This window comes from Tubulanus polymorphus, chromosome 11 (genome assembly GCF_964204645.1).
Source record: "Tubulanus polymorphus chromosome 11, tnTubPoly1.2, whole genome shotgun sequence".
Classification (NCBI taxonomy): Eukaryota; Metazoa; Nemertea; class Palaeonemertea; order Tubulaniformes; family Tubulanidae; genus Tubulanus; species Tubulanus polymorphus.
In genome coordinates, this window is record NC_134035.1 from 7,170,504 (window position 1) to 7,188,822 (window position 18,319).

The window sequence follows — 18,319 nt, forward strand, 5'->3', positions numbered from 1 at the left end:
GTGAATAATGTAAAATAAACATGTATTGGCCTAGTTTTTCAATTACCTATTCAAGCGTTTTATGAGTTGTGAGATTTTTAAGGATAGTATCACCAGGATTTAAATGTTCATTACAGTCGAAGCTGTCGTCCCGCCTTGGAATTGAATCCAGCATTGAATCTGTTTCATAATGGCAACATTCCGTATTACTAGATCATTAGGCACTTTCCCTATGTTCATACTAGCGCTGTCATTTCTGGGGATAGAAAGGGCTACGAGAAATCATCTCAACCTTTGGGAATTTCTTTTACAACGACGAAGCGAGCACCGAAGGGGGAGTTCTGGGGTCTCCAATTTATATGTTTTTGACCGCTGTGCACTCAATCGGGACAGTTCCTCACTAGCTTTACTGCGGCAATATCATTTATTAACTTCGCGCCATATCCTATCAGATAGTTGTACGCCTTGAAATCAGCTGACACATGTATACGAAGTGTGGCTATATGTATACGTTCTGCTGCTTCGCGTAAATCCCGCGCTGTGGTGAAACCGCGTGGAGTGGGGCCAATATGGTACAAAAGGGGTACGATACGGTCGGTACTAATGGGGCTTCAGCCGAGCGGATAGAAAACCGCAAATAAAAGAATTTGATTCGATATATGAATATCGCCGACTTTTTTATTGGTTTACTGATTGCGTGGCATTTGTCTCGTTAAGTATTGGGTCTAGTTGCTGATTTCTCCGAAGATACACTCGCAATACAATAAACCAGTGTAACCTGAGGGAGGTCTCGCTCTTCCAATATAATCGCCATGGTAGTCAACAAGGACTGACTTCGCGGCATCCTCCAAAGCCAAAAATGACATACAAAACGTAATTACTTGTTATTAAACCCACAATTCTATATCACTTTAAATCTAAAAATAAATCTGACCTTGCACTTCAAAGAATGTTACATGTTTTTGACTTTTTCGGTGGGTCGTTTTGTTTGGGTGGAGCTGGTTGTTTCACATTATTTTGCTGCGCATTGTTACTAGACACATTGTTGAACTGTGGAGTTTCCAGAAGTTTATCATTGTCCATATCATGGCTTTCCTCTGGCTTTTCCTTGACAGGACCTTTGGTGGATGGATTTGTAGCTTCGGGTTCTGTTACTGCCATTGCTTCGCGTGGTTTAGACACGATTGGAGATTCCTTGGATTCCTCTGTAACGCTGGGCTCCGGATTGTCCGTTGATTCCTCGAGAGGGGCCTTGGAATCTTGGGCATCATTTTTGGCATCCGTTTTCTCGTCAACCGCTGCGCTCGAATCCTGGGGATCGTCCGCATATATTCTCAATTTTTCGAACAGTTGATCGAATGAATTTCCTGTCCAAGTTTCTTGAACATTTTCTTCGTGAGCAAAATCTATATAAAGCAACTCTGTGAATACCATGCTCATAGGACCGCCCGGTGGCCATCTTGTATCTTCTAACAATAAGGGAATAATCGGCTTCTTCAAGGCGTCGCACAGTGAAACCTCTTTACGACAATTTGCTGATTTGGAATATGTTTCAGTGACACACGATACAACTACTCGACAGTTTCTAATTCCGCGGTCGATTTTATCGTACAGTGAGTCGCCGCCTCCCATCTGATAGATATCCATCCAGCAATGAAATCCTAGTTCAGTCAATCGGCGATACAGCCGTTTAATCTGAGGCTGTTTACCCCACTGGTAAGATATGAACACTTGCGCTGCTTCGGGCGGACTCTCCGCTGGAGATGTTATCTGTAATATAGAACCATTCAAAAAGTCGTGAAGGATGACGCACCATAGGTTTCGATGAGAATTTACGACATATTCGAAATCAGATTCTAAATTTCATGTGTTAACCTGATATGTATACCTGATTCGATTTCGTCTTCTGATCTTCTCGAATGGGAAGAATTATCTCCTCCGGCTCGGGTTCCCACCAATTTCTGTACTCTATTCGATAGAAATGCGAATCAACATGATACACGGGGTGGATGGAGTCAATAGTTTTTTTTTAGTGTTTAAGCGCGGTACCTACCAGGATCGACAATTTCTTCTTCGGGCATTATCTTATTGAAACTGAGCTGCATGAGTAGTTCACTGAATTTCTCATCGTGCCAATTCCTTTCCCCTCTCCCCAGCGATCCCTTCCTCAGGTGCATGCTGATATACAGATATTCGCCGAATATGGGCCCCATTGATCCAGCTGGTGGCCACTGCACTCGCTCTAGTAGAATCGGGATGATGGGCTTGCCCAGATTGACAGCCAGGTTCACCTGAAAGACACAATTGTCCCCAGACACAGTGAGATCTCGAGTCTATGTACGTGCATTCTAGTAGGAGAATTTCACCCTATATACCAAAAGCCCGGGATTGGCATTTAATTCAAACTTGCAGAATAATATTCGATTCAATTCAATATTTCATATCTTAGATATTACGTTGTAAATCATATGATACACATGATATTTGAATTCGTAAATGAAGCACATTCGACGGTTGTTACCTCTCTGATACAATTTGGAGATTTCGCGTATTTCTCTGTAACGCAACAAACGACGACTTTAGCTGCCCGAATTCCTTCGTCTATTTTGGCGTAGAGTTTATCGCCCCCTCCCATCTGACCGATGTCCATCCAACACTGAAATCCGGCCATTAGCAAATGCTTGCGAAGTAGCTTCACCTCTGGTTGATGGCTCCACTGGTAACTGAGGAAGACGGGTGGAGGCGAGGCATACTCTGGAGCCTCTTCGGTCACGACGTCCTCTGTATTGTCAAATATGTTATCTTAACTGCATGTTGTTTAAGGCTGTATGAAGCACCGTTATAATATTCAATATACAATTTTTATTGGTACCGGTACAGGCTTTGAGGTTTAATTTCTAGAGTATCGTGGTGGATTGTATTGTTTTTATGAACCAATCTCTCAATATCGCTACGGAGCGGTTGTAACTTTTCGTCCAGCATTCGAGAAATCAATACAGAATACAAATGCGCTATCGGGTTTCTATCCGTTTCTAGTTGCCCATCGTGTATAAGGACAACCACGAGTTTGGAAACAGATAATGTAGATCTTTGCTTATCTCGAGAACTAGATTGGGTACAGTGTAACGTTTAAAGATGTGAGACCATTGCAAATACATGCTGCCGATTTTAATGTGTTTTGAATGTGTATGCTCCGAGTTAGGACAATTTAGTAGACTTACCAACATTTTTAAGAGCTTCCTCGATAACTATTGCAGCGTCCAATCTGTCGATTTCAACCAATATCTCCAAAACTGCATGGCTGGCTTCGCTGGTTTTATGCGTGGCAAACCATTCGCTAAGCAGTGACATACAGGGATCGTTTTGAGTCGCCCAGCCACGAATATCAGTCGGGTTATACCCGAGACGCTGGGCTAACAGGCGCCAGTCGTGTTCGGCTTCGGGGTTCAACAATGTTGAAACTTGTTTCGACCAAGCGGGTGCATTACTCACAGTCTACAAGAATTCACCATCAGAAATGGATATGGATCAAATATTGCTTTATTTTGTGTTAATTTTCTCGAATATAATGTTATCCTCGACATCAAATGAAGCATTCTCTCCCTGCAGGGATCCGAACCTGATGACATCGAGACTCGCCCTGCCACACTAGCCCGAGTGCGCCGCTTACATGCGAAGCTTAGATGGTGTCATTATTAGCCAATCAGATATGCCGTTTTATTCTAGTACGGGTTTTTCAATTTATAGTTTTTACGTAAAATTTGTCTCAGCGATTATACAATGGGCAATCTGATTAGTGCCGCAAGTTTTCCTTCAGCAAACCTGCGCACCCGGTCTAGTGTGGTAGGGTTTCATGCTGTTGCTGAATATAGCAATGCCAACAGGTTCGAATACCTGCCAGGGAGTATGTTAATGGCTCCTGTTCTTTCCGGCAACGCAGATACTTGTAAAAGAAAACATTTCAACCATATATGTCTTGCACACAAAGAAAGGTAATCCTGATAGTGAAACAGGAACCGTAAGGACAGTTACTCAAAACCTAGTATACAATCTACATACCTTCATATCTATTTCTTCTACCTTTTCATCTAATTCGTCAACTTTATCGTCAAGATTATCCAGACGTTCGTCTGCGACGATCGCGGCTACAGCCAGTTTATCAACTTCTTCTTTGGTCTTATCAACATCTTCGGTCAGTTGATCAACATTATTTTCAGCCGTGGTAACTCTTGTGTCTAAATCATCGATATCTTCTTGATGTTTTTCAACAGTTTTTACGATATTACCTAAGCTGTAGTCGTATTGATTCATTAAATTAAGCTTGTTACAATAATCCCGTTGGCGCTTAGTTATTGTATATGCATTTTAAGTTGTAAGGTATGACGAAAACCAGTTTTAAAACCCTTACACAACTGGCTAATGGTGGGAATATTTACCTTCGTCCTTCGATTATGTTGATTATATGTTCAACCGCTTGAGCAAGTCCTCCGTGCTTTTTTGCAAGCGCTTCGAACAGGTTCCGTTCCCTGGTCAGCAATGCCTTATATTCAACTCCGAACTGACCGACTGCACCAATTCCTGTTACACAGGTTTGAGCATCATCTGTATTCTTTTTCACCCAGTCTATCAAAGCGTTGAATACCTTTTCTGCTACAGGAGAGGGTCTCTGATAAAAACAATTTAAGTTAAGTGAAGTATCATACATGTCGTGGTCAAGAAACTAGCTAAATATAGTGTTTCATACATTCTTTGTAAACGGGGCATATTAAACTCCTCGCAAAACCAACTCCGACTGTCTTTTCCAACGTCCCCTTAGACTACACCGCATATAAGACTGTTACACTGTGATCAGACCAAATAGCCAATTACCCCTCGGATAGGAGGAGCATAGAAGCCATGACATAAAATGTCAGAAAGTTTAGAGCACTCCAAACATTCGCCTAATCCATATCTTTCAATTTAGAGCCGTTGCGATGAGTTAATACTTGTAGATATCTTTTAATTAAACTTAGCAAACCTTTTTCGAATTTTTAACTATGCTAGCAAGCATGTAAGGCAACATGGCAGATTTCACTTGACTCGCTCCGATCTCTTTTGTTATGATATCCACAGCACTCGGTGATATCGGCGACGGGTCCTTCTGCGCAAGCGTGTTCAACACCATAATCGCCGATCCGAACCTCGATGGGTCGTTGAAGTCGTGTTTCATTATTTGGTCGATCATTTCTTCTTTTATTATCTGCAGTAGGAGAATTCATAGGCGAGTGTTATCTCAAAAATTTGTGATAAAAAGATTATCCCATAGGTTTCACAATTGCTGGAATACATAACCGCCTCCCAATATAAGGCAAACGTAATGGTATGATTTTCAAAATGGACGCTATCATGGCTGCCTACTACCCGATGGTTTGGGCTCATGAAGCGGTTCATCTATAAAGTTCCTTGAGATATTATCCAAACGAACTGAGAAAATGATTTAGAAAAGTTAAGCAGAGAGATGATTTAGAAAAGGCAAACCACGTGGACTTCGTTCAACAGAAGGTGGCTCTATGTTTGTCTTTGGAGGTAATTTTGAGAGTTGGAAATACTGGTATTTAGATAGAACTTGAAACATACTGACGGATTCTCACTCGCTATGGCGTTCAGTAAAATAGCCCAGTATTGTCTGCAGTCTCCTTTCGCAACCGCTTGAAGCTCGTCTAACTTAGCTTCGACAGGCTTCGGACATTCGGGATACACGGCAGCGATTACACCTAAAATCACGATTCGTTTGAATAAATATTTCGAGTGTTTCAATATCATTCGATTATTACATTATATGTCTCATGTATTTTACCGAATAGATCAGTTTTTTCGTCCACAATTACTAATCCTATGATTTCATTCAATATTTTCGCTAATATCACTGGTTGAGTTCGTGATATTAGTTCTAAAACTGTTTTCATACAGTTCGACAGATCTTCGTCCTCGTCGTTTAGTAGTTTAACTATGTGTCCGAAAAGTGGTTCGAGTACTTGCAGTGTACAGCTCTGAGCGTGCTACAATATACAAAACAATAAGCCTTTCGAATTGAATCCTGTCCCATTTCGAACACTAGGCTCTGCTCTGTTGATGTTACGTCAACTAGTCCTACAGAGCCGAGCGATCATTTTCCAACAAAAATTAAGGGTCTTTTTAAATCTAAGATGATCGTTCTTATTAATTTCACGATAACTTCTATGAATTCATGAAATAGAGGACATCCACAACGTTCATCATTTTTACAATTGGTGTAAGGGGTACCTTAGAAGTATAAACAGGTAAGCATTGTAATGTCAATAGGCCATACGTATTTTTGTTGCCGCTTGAATAGTCCATATAGTCACGCGTTAGACATTGCTCGTAGATATAAGTGAAAGACTCACTATAGGCCATCAGCTCAGTACCATCTCTATAATTGATGATAAAGATAACAACTGTACAAAAGACGTTCTTATTTTAACAATGATAATATGGAATTAATACCACTTTCACAGTTGTGAGTTAGGATTTGTAAACTTTGTAAATGTTGGGGAATATGAACCTCTCCTCTGCAACCATGGATAGGTCTAGGTTTTATACGATGATTTTTCTTAAATGAAACTCACTCGCAGACCTTGAACACAGCGTCGAGCAGGTGACTAACCACTTTATGGCACCAACCAATCTCAAAATCAAAATCCTCCTTTATCAAACGCGCTAATGTTGTAACCACATCCTTTATGAAGTGTTTATGTTTCTGTAAGATATTCATCGTCAGTTTCATCTTTCATTCTTTTAGAAATTAACAGAGTATTTTATGTAGTGCAGTTACCTTTAAATCGACGAATTCGCACGTTTCTCTCGCGATGTTGATCAAATACGGCGAACCGGACTTAAGAGATTCTAACGAAAATCTAAATATTTCTTCTTGATAATGATTTACAACGCGTGAACTCCTGTCAATTATAAAACAATTCAATGATTACCAATGAAATCTAAGAGAATTTATATATTGGTATATTATCTGAAATGAATATATTCTGAAATAAAGTTTTAGATAATCGGAAGCCTGCTCGATAGTGCAAGTTATGACTCGAAGTTTTGCCTAAGCACTGTGACGTGGCATAATTTAATTAGATTTCTTACTCTCGTAATGGGGAATTAATTTGTCATTCGTCTCGTTCGCGAATTATTGAGTCATAGCGTATAACATTTGAATAGGTATTCATTTCCCGTTCATGGTTGCACACATAGACATTGTTTTGGCAGATTGAACTTTGTAAATATGGTCTATAGCTTACTGTAATGATTCAAGGAAATCTTCGATGAAATCAGCTATAGAGCTCGCTGTCCAAAAGTCCTCGTGCTCCAGTTCGTCTGGAGTAAGGTTCTTGTAGGCCGACGTCGCCAAGGCTATCATTCCGTCAAACACAGGCCTTGCGCCTTCCACATCATCCTGGAGCATTAATAGATGAAATAGACTTTAGTCGAAACAAGGTTTCTTAAACATTACGGGGAAATATGGTGCCAAATTCTGCCGCTGGGATTTGGGTGGAGTGAACGAGATCCTACCTTCCAGCGCATCATGTCTTTGTAATGTTCGATCATTCTATCGCAGGCCGACGCTATTTCTTTCTTCGGTTTAGTTACCAACATTCCCATATACGAGGCCCACAATCTTTGTACCTTTTTGTTCCTAATTGATAATCGCAGTAGGTAAGTACAAAACTCAAACCCGAAGAGAGTCACGAGTAAAAAACGAGTATTCAAAGTTTTGTAAAAACATACAGGAGGGAATTGATTTCAAAGATATTGTGATTGTTTTAGGAATTTCTTTCAAAATTCAAAACTGGCAAATGTTTGTTTCTTTTGTTTCGCTTCAAATCTAGGCTTGGTGCATACAGCAAAAAATTGAACACAAACAGAACAGCGCTTCTGGCGTGTTTCGTGGCTGTGAACACGGTCTTCGCGACACCCTTTTTTCAAAAGTTGGTTTCACGAAATCCGAAAAACTTATTTCGATTGGTGTCTGCTTTCTCTAAAAACAAGGAACATTCTTCAGCTTAAGCCTGGCGCACACAACAGAAAAACCTCGAAACAAGTCGGATATAGTATGATCCTTTCTTATTCTCTGTTAAGCGGTGATGTCGGTTTGTTTGCCGTATAGGATAGCGGTCGAACAAAACATTGGAACGCATGAACACAAAATCCGTTCTCTTGTTTCGTGTGTTTCTTGTTGTACGCGTGCTAACTTTTGCTGTCTTCACTCTCCGAATGGAGCAGACTTGTTTCTACAACATAAGTTTCCTTCATTCCGTGTTTCGTGTTTAACTTACTGCTCTTTGTTGCCGTGGCTCACTTTACAAGCCGCATCCAGAAAATCTGTGTATCGCGCGATTACCTTCGCCAACAATCTATAGTTTTTCAACGAATGTCCTAAATCTGTCATTTTCTGGATGTATTCTTCAAACAATTGTTCGTTATCCTTCAATACGAAGACTATTATATGAGCGTTTGGCGGGTTTTTACAGTATGCTTATGACATGTAATATGGTCATCCCTTCCGTAAAGGATATAAATAATAACGAGAGGATCGAAATTCACAGCATTCATATCAAACAGATCAGAACATTCTGCCTTAATATCATATAAAATGACCAGGAAACTCCTCCAGAATGCTGAATCTGTTTCCCAAATGTTATAGATTTGATTGAGGCGGGTACCTGAGATAGGCCTACCTGAATATATGGACGAAGCTCATCGCTGTCAAGACGTCGATAGAAAGTAGTCACGCTATCCAGGAGATCTTTTGCCAATTTAGTTGGTTCGTGGTCTACGGCCACCTCTAAAAGCCGAAACACCGTCGCAATCTGCTTCAAACATATTTCTTTGCTGGATCTAGAAATACATGTCATATTGTAAGTTCTCCATTCGTAGAACATAATATGATACATTTAGGTATACTTTGCGACAACATCAATTACAATTGCGTTTATTTCAATCTTCAACGTATTTCTACCGCTGACAAATGAAAATGAATATATTCCTTTATGGAAAGAAACGTATATACAAGATTTTCTATCACGTTTAGACTGGTATTAATTCACCTTATATTCAAGATTCTATAATTTATCACCAAGCAGTAAAACTTACAGTGCAGATTTTATATAAGACTTTATTTGATCGATCACATTTTCGACTTTGTCTTCATCTTCAATAAACTTTTCATCTTGGATTATTTTGATGATTCCTTCAATGTTGAATGGGTCTCCCGGTTGCTGTCACAAAAGAAATGTTTCATATTCAAATTTCTCGGTAATGATAAACGAAAACATTCTCGAAAAGTTCTCCCACTCATAATGTTCATTGCATATCTTATCTTACCTTAAGTATTTCAGCTTGAATCTCATCTTCCAATTCACGATCCAACAAACGGCAGACGTCCTGATAAACACTGGCCATATCAGATGAAAGATTTGAATCGTTGGACTTGCGTTGGTAATACACGTACAGCTCCGTAGTCTCAGTAAGTACATTCCTATACTGGGTTTCACTGCGAATATGAATATTCATGAAATTAATGTTTGAAAATGATAATATTGTTTCGATGAACTGACAACCGTAGAAATAGGTCTAGGTTTTTTCTCACGTACATATCTTAGGAATTTAAGAAAGCAAGCGATGCGCTTTGTATCTTACTGAGACCAGACTAGTCATAATAGATTAATCGCATTGAAGACGACACTGTCGATATACGTAGGCCTTTATCAAGCCTTTGTTTATTTCACAGCGTTTTGAAATGAGTTTTGTCCCAATGAACTATTATAGATATACCTGATATAATCGAATATATAATTCCTCAGCAAATCGCTGACCCATGAACTGTAGAAATCATCCGTGGTTTCCACGTGTTTCTCGGGTATGAATTCACGCATTAAGATCCTCAGTAATTTCTTAAGCTGTTCAGAATCTAATTTGTCCTGCAGAAAACGTGGATATGATTCTATGCCACGGTAAAGCAATGGTAAAAAAAGCAAGTGACGTCTGATTTTGGTTTTATGAAAACTTAGGCTCGAAATTCAACATTAAATCAATTAGCAGCTGGACTGTAAATCAAATAAACGTTTAAAAGTATTCTTCGCACACAATCGTGGGAAAAAGCTGCATGAAAACGCATGAATAATGAGGGTTGTTTTTCTTCAAATTGTGGGTGTGTGCTTCTTCTTCATATTCAATGCCTTTGTTAACTTTAGTCATGAAAATGGTATCAAGATGGTTTACGATAGATCCAGAAATTGTACATACTTAAAAATTTTGATTTTGGAAATTGTGGATTGTTTGTTCTTTATCGCTGTTAGCGGATGATTACATCGCGTTTTCCATCATACCAGTATTTGTAGGAATACAGATTTCTTCTGGGTTTTTATTAGACCTATCAATATCTATTCACCGTCGCGACATACCTCCATGTATTCTTTCATTTCAAAGCGTCGGAATATCTCGCGTATCAATTCTATATGGGTTGAACCCGGTCCAGCAGTAAGCAGGTGCACGACCAAATCATAGATTAATGGGTAGAATTCGTCTGCAACCGAATCCTCAAAATCACTTTCAAATAGAAAACAATCTTTTATACGCGTTTGATATGCCGCCGATGCACGTCTGTCCTATGTTTTCATTTTTCTTACTTATCTGTAAGTCCATATCGCAGATTACAACTTAATGATCGTTAATGTAAAGCACTAGGCCTCTGATAGATCAGAACACTATACATGTTTATATTCTAGAAACAATTCTAAGAATGTTCAGATTATCTTTAATTATTCATAAGCGATGACGATTATCATCGTTAAATTCAAACCTTACTCATGTTTCGATTTAATCCATTGCAGAGCGGCAATGGCCATCGTCCCTGGTGGAGTTGAGTAGCGTGGATAACCTGGTGCACACACCGCATCTCGCAGGTATTCTATCTCCCCGATTAGTTGTGCGCTCGAAACTTCTCGATAACCTTCCTCGTCGTCCCTAAGGAGATCTTCGTCATCCTCGCTCGCATCTTTAAAACGATACCGCGGAAGAAATTTCGCCATTTTTGTCGTTCACTTACTTATTAGTTCTTTCATACTGAATACAATTTTCATGCACCGTTCTACCCGGTAGTAATTGTCACTATGCGCATACGTCATTCCGTGCTATGTTTATATTTCAAAACGTTTCATTTCGATAACCTGTTTTCCTGTGTTAACGTTCCCCTTATTCAAGCAGTAGGTTGGTGTATTTACTGGCGTAGAACACAAATGTGATCGAATGGCAAACGACCGTACGTTTTACTTTTTGTCTGATTAATCCATGAGCTGTAATAGCTAAAGGTTGGCTACGTTCTATGTACTGTAGTAGCTTGGGATACAGCTGATCGTTTGCCTGGTTGCTATTCGCGACAATCACACGATACCGGTACTTTAATCATCGATGTACGCTTCATTCTGATTCTGATTATTCTTTTGTTCAACGGCATAGTTTAGCTGCTATTCGAAAAAAATTGTTATATTACCATTGAAGCTGAAACTATAACCAGATGAATGCAGACTTTGCATGAATGAAACTTTTATCAGAAACGGCGAATCGAATGAACAATCTGTGACGTTTGATGGATGATTCGGGCCATTTGAAAAATCAAGGACTTCCCGGTGACAATAAGCCAGCGGTGTTAGAACTAGCCACACATTTACAGGCGCGGATCAAGGATTTTTTCTAGGAGGGGGTTCATAAAACATGTTAATGTTAAACTGCCGACTAAAATCTCTAATGATAGGTGGCCTATACGGCATGTTGTTTGGCCCAACATAAGATGATATGGTACTGATTATGTGGTACCGTCCGCATTTGTCTTGAGTTCATCCCTTCATGAAAACGATAATAAAATCTTAGCATCTTAGCATTTGAGTGTTAGTACGAAGGTCGAAAAGGGAGATGTTGCCGTTAAGTAGGAAGTTTATCTTATTGGTTTCAGTGAGATTTGAGATGTGATCAGTTATTTTATTGTCGAATGAGGAAAACAGAGCGTCGATTTTTGTTTTGTGACCAGGTGACTGGCATTTAAGCATAAAGTGTTTAGTGTTAGCTGGTTTGTTACATAAGTTGCATGTAGGATTACGGACATTGATAAAGTTGTGAACATAAAATTGAGATTTTAAAAGGTCGGCGCGTAATCGGTTAAGTGAAATTTCTTCATCGCAGTTTATGTCCTTAAACAAGTAGGTTGGAACAGCAGTCGAAACTTGATGTTTGATACGAGACTTGAATATGGAAAGCGTAGTCAGCGAGCGAAGATTATTGTCGGTGTTGTTCCAGGTGTCTATGAGTAAAAAGGATGGGGACGAACGAATTTCCGCACTAGTACCGGCTGGTATGGTGAAGGGTCGAGGATTTCTGATGAAGCGAGGTCGAGCCGATTTGTATGTATTAAAGATAGTAGAGACGTAAGTGGGAATATTTCCTGATGAGACTCGGTACATATATGTTTGAAGTCGTTCTTTCCTACGAGTATCGAGTGTTTTCCAGTTGAGACAAGAAAAGACTTTGCTAGAATTCGAGCCACGGATACACCCGGAAACGCAAGGAGCTGCTGAGTAGTGGACTCGGTCCAGTTTTGCGAGGGAGGCTTTACTTGCACTGTTGTACAATATGCCTCCATAGTCGATATGAGGGCTAATGAAGGACGAGTAAATCTTATTGAGATGACGGGATGTAACAAACCGGGATAAGTGCTTCAGTGGATTTATTTATTTTTGCACCTTATTTGCTAGAGACTCCACATGATCATTAAACGAGAGATTCTCGTCAAAGATGAATCCTAAATGTTTGTGAGTTTTTTGCTCGGAACGACTTCGTTTCCCAACTTTTTAGAGCCTTTCTTACTAAAAATCATATCGACGCTTTTCGATGGTTTAAAGGATAGGCACCATGTTTGTGACCACTCAAAGATCTTATTTAGGTCCGATTGTAGTATAGAGTAGCGGGGTTTTCTGGGTCAATTGGGATGTAAAGAGAGGTGTCGTCTGCATAAAGGAAAGTTGGCTCAAGTCCATTAAAGCATTAAATAGTTCCAAGTGAGACTTATCACATTGGACTGGTATTTGGCTCATTGGGTTGTAGACATTGTCGACGAGTAGAAACGGTCGCAGCCGAATATTCACAGTATAAAGAACAAGATTCTCTAGTACAGGCAATGATTGAAAATTCGCGGATCAGCTACCAAAATAGGTGGAAGATGCTTTGTGTACGTTTAAAAGATTTATATAGACGTATATGTGTTTTTGTCTCCTAGTAAACCAGTCAATCAAGAGAACGATAACAGTGTTCTTTGATGACGATAATTCATAGCTGTCACCTTTTATACAATTTTTTACAATCTTTATTTTCTATATTTAGGCAACATTCATCCCAGAATAAGAAAGAAAAATGAGCCCGAAATGTATCCTTGAGTTAATTAATGGTAATCCAACTAGTCATCTTCAGGAATACTGAATGTCACTGCACCTGGAAACATTTCAGCCTCGTTCTTTTTTTTCTTATTGTGCGACTCCACATCATCGTTACGTTTCATCAATGATTTAAAGTTTCAATCTGTTGACTGATGAGCGGTTTCGTCACAGGAATTTTTAACTGACCAGGCGATGTAAGATTCATTTTATCATCAGGATCCTCCCCTTCCTCCTCAAGCTCCGAAACCACTTCACACCGCCTGTGTTCATTGCAGCTCTTCCACCACGTTTTCAACAAAATCATTACGGAACAGATTATAGAAACGGCAGTGAAATAAAGCGAATATTTGTAATCACCACTGGTAGAATAAATCCACCCGGCGATCGGTGCTCCGATGATCAGTCCTATACCGCAGGTGAAACTGAGATAGGCGAATCCAATTTCAAATCGCTCGTAGCCAACAATATCAGTTGTTATTGCCGGCGATAATACTCCATAAGGTACCGACATAAAACTAGTTACACAACCGAATATAAGCATTATCCAGAACTTATTCGTTACTGTCATTAGTATTACACATATTGCCATTATCATATAGGATAATAGCATCTGAGAAAATAAGTGTACTTTCTTTATATGAGCGATTGGACCTTGAATAACACGACCTGCTAGATTAGCAATACCGTATCCCATTAAAAATCGACTTGCTTTTAATTTACTGACGTTCGTTTGGTGCTGCACCAGAGCCGTCAGATGCACGAACATTACTGATAACGCCATCGCAAAAAGAAACCCGTTGATGAGCAATAGTAAGAAAGGTACAAATTTCAACATCGACAACTGTAAGACGTTCTTTTTGGTTTTTGGTTGTTCGTGCTGTTTTAGTTTTGGAACCAGGCGAATCATTACTCCGCATACCGTCAGATTAAGAGACATACCAGCTAGTATCAATATGCTACCGCGCCAACCATATGCTACAATAGTTGATTCAATTATTAGTGGCATAACAATCGTTCCTAATCCTATTCCGGATATTGCAAATCCCTGCGCTAATGACTGTTTTTCAGGGAAAAATGTAGGTGCGATGACTAGTAACGGCGTGAATGCAATACCGTAACCAAATCCTGAAAAATATACATAGGTAAAGCAGTGACCGATTCTTGACCGAAATGAACTTCAAAATCCACCACTTACCTGTCATGATACCGAATGTAATTATCAAAACATGGATATTGTTTGCAAATACGGCTGACAACATTCCGGCAAACGAAACAATTCCGGCAAATATAAATACCCAGCTATATCCAATGTAACTGACTAGGACACTAGCCAATGGACCTGAAAAATAAACGAGTCAATATACTAGTATTACATCTCGTCTGATTTTCTCATATCCTAACGTATTTTTGTAACTCTCAACTCTAACTACTCTGAGCTCGGGCCAATTTTGTCATCTTATCGGTCACCTCTTGTCAATATGATTGCTATACTACTACATATTTCATATGTAATATGTTTAGTGTATTTAGTTGAATAACATACCGAGCAAAGACGACAGACCGATATTTAACGATGCTACAATACTCGTTAACGAATAACTCTCATCAAACGACTCAATCCATTCGACGTAATAAATACTCGTAGAGTATGAGATTCCAGTTGTAACGAATCCTGCAATAAACGACGATACAACGACAATCCAGCGTGTTTCTGGCATGGGACAGGTTTTTGTTTCCACGTTGTAGCAATAGCAATATTCACATATAAGCCCAGGTAAAATTTATTCGGTCTGAAAAACTGGTTCTTGCGATCGTCATTTATCAACAATAAAATGTGACATTTATTGTACAATCGTTATTAGACCTGTTTAATCCGACGCTATACTGAGCCCGTTTGTTCGGTTATACAAAACACCATCCACAAGTCAGTTTTCTTCGACGATAGGTTCGTTCTATGTAATTGTATGACAAAGTGATGCAATAACCCAGATTTTTGTAATTTCAAAAGATGGCAAAAATCAACATAGTTGATCACTTATCAACATAGGTAGCAATGGGGTAACGGTGCCGCTACTGTGGCAAGTGATGGCATTAGTGACGAATTTGCATCAGTCTATTGTAATAATTGGCGCCCGCCGTCCCAGAGAAAACGCTTGGGTCAGGGACTGTCATCGAGTTCATGGGGATTGAGCTGGATTCCGTGAGCATGCAAGCATGCTTACCCCGAGATAAACTGGACAGGTATCGCTTACTTCTTGGTGAGCTACGAAGAGTAACTTTACGGGTGTTGCAATCAGTTCTGAGCCTCCTACATTGATGTCAGTTCGACCTGAGGTTCTTAACAAAAAGAAACAGACAAACGATTTTGGTTATGTTATGTCAGCTATTTAGGTTTATTCATTTCGAATTCATTCTAACTCAATTAATTGAAATATTTCTATGACATTCTATACTGGATTATAGCTGATAATTTTTGATTCATTTTTTCGTTCCTGGCACTCCTGCTCCAGCACTTCCAGATCCTGTAAGAAAATATATTTTTGTAAACCAACATTCGATTATCGTTCAATAATCACATCGATGGATGAAACTACCTTTAGCGCAGATTTTCTGAAGGGCAGCCGAAACCTTAGTGGCAACTCCTTGCCAGGAGGAAACAAGAATTTTCAAATCGTTGTTGTTATTGGAAATAGCCTGATATTCCGTCTGGCTTCTTTCACTCATCGAGTGACCGGGAACTCCGACTACGATAGATTCAATTCCTGCAAAATATCAGATCTAAATTAATATAATCATCTGTTTGTATCTAATTTCATCGAATCCTCAGACGGTGACGATAAGGGCTCCTTAATGTTGATTTTGTGAAATTTATTCATTTCGATATATTCAATTTTAGATATTTCAGCGATTGACAATGAGAGCGATATTTGGCCAGGTTTTATAAGGCAAAATCATGTAAAGTATTCGTCAATAATGAGTATCATAAAAAATCCAATCGAAAAAGGGTTCTACCGCGTATATAGCAATTAGAAAATTAGCTGGTTACTTCGAACAGGGTCTGTATCATATGGTTTCTGTCCGTGAATGAAGGGTAAATAGAAAGAAACGCATCGAGTGAAGCGACTCGTCGCGTCGACCCCGATGAGTCGAAGCTGTGTTTACCTGCATCGACGTTCTTCTCGGATTCTTGTTTAACCCAGTAAGCGCTTCTCGAAACACCATCGTACAGCAAGACGATCATTTTAGCCGTTGAGTTTCGTCTGGAATGCGCTGCAGAGAAGCTAACGTCTCGAGCATATTTTAGAGCATTACTTGTAGCCGTGCTGCGGCCTAGGTATTCCTGTAAGGTAGGACGTGAGAAAATATGTAAAGACGAGGAGCTAAATCTACAAGATTGCTGATGAAATACTTACCACAGAGGATTTCGCCACGAGATCAGTGACAGCTGCTTTTGAATTTCCTGCTTTCAGAGCAAAGTTTCCGTGTGTCGCACGAGCGTATGACAGCAGCCCAATTTGAGTTTCGTTACCAAAATGACCGAAAGCGTTACTCGAAACGTAATCTACAACATGCATCGCATTGGCCCATTCGGCTGTTCTAGTGCTCGCCGATACATCAACGATGAACACGATATCAGCCAGGTCACACTCTAAAGTACAAAGATTCGTTTGTTTTAGACATACAAAACTTTAAATGACCAATCATACATACTTTGAATGTCATTTAATCGCAATTTGTTATGTAGTTAATGAAAAAACCCACAATATTGATACATGGAATTTGAACAACGAAAAATCTGTTTCATATCAGTGACGTTTCAGATTGATGATGGTTGGAAGGAATTTGTCTAAAACGTCGATATTGTGGATTTCTATATATTTAACAATACATCAATGTCTGAATATGTAAATGTTTTTCTCTTTTAGTACGAATTATGTATAAATGATTAAATTTTGAAATCGGTTGCTTACTTTTCTTTTCTGGTGCTGGTGCAGGTGCTGAAATGAATACAATGAGAATATTTAATGAATCGTATACAGAATTATCATCAAGATAAATGAAATGCGGTCCTTGTTTACTAACGTTTTGGGCAGAGGTCATCAAAACCAGAAATGAGCTTTTTAACAGTCTCTTCAATGAATCCATTGTCCGCAGCGCTGCCAGAGTAAGCATCGGAGCTTGGGTTCGCCGCTAGTTTGAAGTTAGTCTTTTGAATATCGTTCGGTTCCACGATACGTCGTGGATCCTGAAGATTTAAGACAATTCGCTTCACACCATTTTTGTTCAAGCCATTAGCTGCAGCCGTCAGGGCTGTTTGATTACTGGGAAATCCATCGAAGAATACTATCATGAATTTTTCGGCATCAGCTCGACCTCCATACGCCTGCGACATGCTCTTCTGGTATGATTTCTTAATCGCCTCACCAGTTATTGATCCATGAATAGCAACATCCTTTAGATTGAAAAAAAATCATGATGTTAAGACGTACTTATGTTATCGATAATTATGATAATGTATTGAGGTACTAACTGGCATTTTGTTTGAAATAATGTCATTAAGAAGTTGCTCCTTATTGTCTGTGCTATTCAGAAGGATCGACTGTTTCCAGTTATTTCCGTAGTAGTCAATACCAACGCGAAAATCATCTTTTCCTACGAGAACAAATATATACCTTCGTTTCACTGATATTCAAAATAACTGAAATAAGGTAATATGTCGAGCATTTTGTGCTGTAAATTGGGAATCTTGGATGTGTAATTTAAACGAAGGATTAGGTTTTGGCTATTACTGGCACAGGTGGTGAAAAATGAAACAGGTCGAGCACAGATTGAAGGATCATTTCTTACAACAGCTG

At 39.4% G+C, this 18,319-nt stretch overlaps 3 protein-coding genes across 4 annotated transcripts; all 3 read right to left on the minus strand.

Annotated features, from left to right (window-relative positions):
- Nucleotides 1-657: 657 nt before the first annotated feature.
- LOC141912910 (uncharacterized) lies at nt 658-11,119 on the minus strand. 2 transcript variants are annotated; one of them, XM_074804337.1, is made up of 22 exons: nt 10,846-11,119; nt 10,443-10,587; nt 9,814-9,959; nt 9,364-9,532; nt 9,133-9,257; nt 8,718-8,877; nt 8,316-8,464; nt 7,552-7,675; nt 7,281-7,435; nt 6,812-6,935; nt 6,606-6,736; nt 6,262-6,409; nt 5,816-6,017; nt 5,596-5,732; nt 4,997-5,218; nt 4,416-4,645; nt 4,039-4,270; nt 3,201-3,474; nt 2,501-2,760; nt 2,033-2,270; nt 1,868-1,947; nt 658-1,749 (listed from the first exon to the last, which is right to left on the minus strand). In XM_074804337.1, the coding sequence occupies exons 1-22, from the start codon at nt 11,067-11,069 to the stop codon at nt 922-924; spliced, it is 4,503 nt and encodes a 1,500-aa protein (XP_074660438.1). In that variant the 5' UTR covers nt 11,070-11,119; the 3' UTR covers nt 658-921. The 2 variants fall into 2 exon arrangements, with proteins under 2 accessions (XP_074660438.1, XP_074660439.1); XM_074804338.1 differs by having other exon boundaries at nt 10,443-10,564; nt 10,846-10,986.
- A 2,296-nt stretch (nt 11,120-13,415) lies between these two features.
- On the minus strand, nt 13,416-15,181 carry LOC141912973 (monocarboxylate transporter 14-like). Its single transcript, XM_074804411.1, has 3 exons — nt 15,007-15,181; nt 14,659-14,802; nt 13,416-14,588 (listed from the first exon to the last, which is right to left on the minus strand). Exons 1-3 carry the CDS (start codon nt 15,179-15,181, stop codon nt 13,585-13,587), a joined length of 1,323 nt encoding a protein of 440 aa, XP_074660512.1. The 3' UTR covers nt 13,416-13,584.
- Nucleotides 15,182-15,913: 732 nt separating this feature from the next.
- LOC141913232 (matrilin-1-like) lies at nt 15,914-18,075 on the minus strand. Its single transcript, XM_074804704.1, has 7 exons — nt 17,995-18,075; nt 17,547-17,916; nt 17,435-17,461; nt 16,877-17,112; nt 16,626-16,803; nt 16,058-16,225; nt 15,914-15,985 (listed from the first exon to the last, which is right to left on the minus strand). Exons 1-7 carry the CDS (start codon nt 17,998-18,000, stop codon nt 15,942-15,944), a joined length of 1,029 nt encoding a protein of 342 aa, XP_074660805.1. The 5' UTR covers nt 18,001-18,075; the 3' UTR covers nt 15,914-15,941.
- Between the last annotated feature and the right edge of the window lie 244 nt (nt 18,076-18,319).

Bases quoted from the DNA above. Each gene is read 5' to 3' on its own strand.
- LOC141912910 (XM_074804337.1), bottom strand. From the start codon at position 11,069: ATGGCGAAATTTCTTCCGCGGTATCGTTTTAAAGATGCGAGCGAGGAT. The intron at 9,258-9,363 runs GTAAGATAAGAT...CTTTTGTGACAG, and splicing joins TTCAAGCTGAAATACTTAAG to CAACCGGGAGACCCATTCAA. The intron at 4,271-4,415 runs GTAAATATTCCC...ATACGACTACAG, and splicing joins AACATAATCGAAGGACGAAG to CTTAGGTAATATCGTAAAAA.
- LOC141912973 (XM_074804411.1), bottom strand. From the start codon at position 15,181: ATGCCAGAAACACGCTGGATTGTCGTTGTATCGTCGTTTATTGCAGGA. The intron at 14,803-15,006 runs GTATGTTATTCA...TTTATTTTTCAG, and splicing joins CGGTCTGTCGTCTTTGCTCG to GTCCATTGGCTAGTGTCCTA. The intron at 14,589-14,658 runs GTAAGTGGTGGA...TATATTTTTCAG, and splicing joins TACATTCGGTATCATGACAG to GATTTGGTTACGGTATTGCA.
- LOC141913232 (XM_074804704.1), bottom strand. The intron at 17,462-17,546 runs GTTAGTAAACAA...TATTCATTTCAG, and splicing joins TGATGACCTCTGCCCAAAAC to CACCTGCACCAGCACCAGAA. The intron at 15,986-16,057 runs GTAGTTTCATCC...ATTTTCTTACAG, and splicing joins TCAGAAAATCTGCGCTAAAG to GATCTGGAAGTGCTGGAGCA.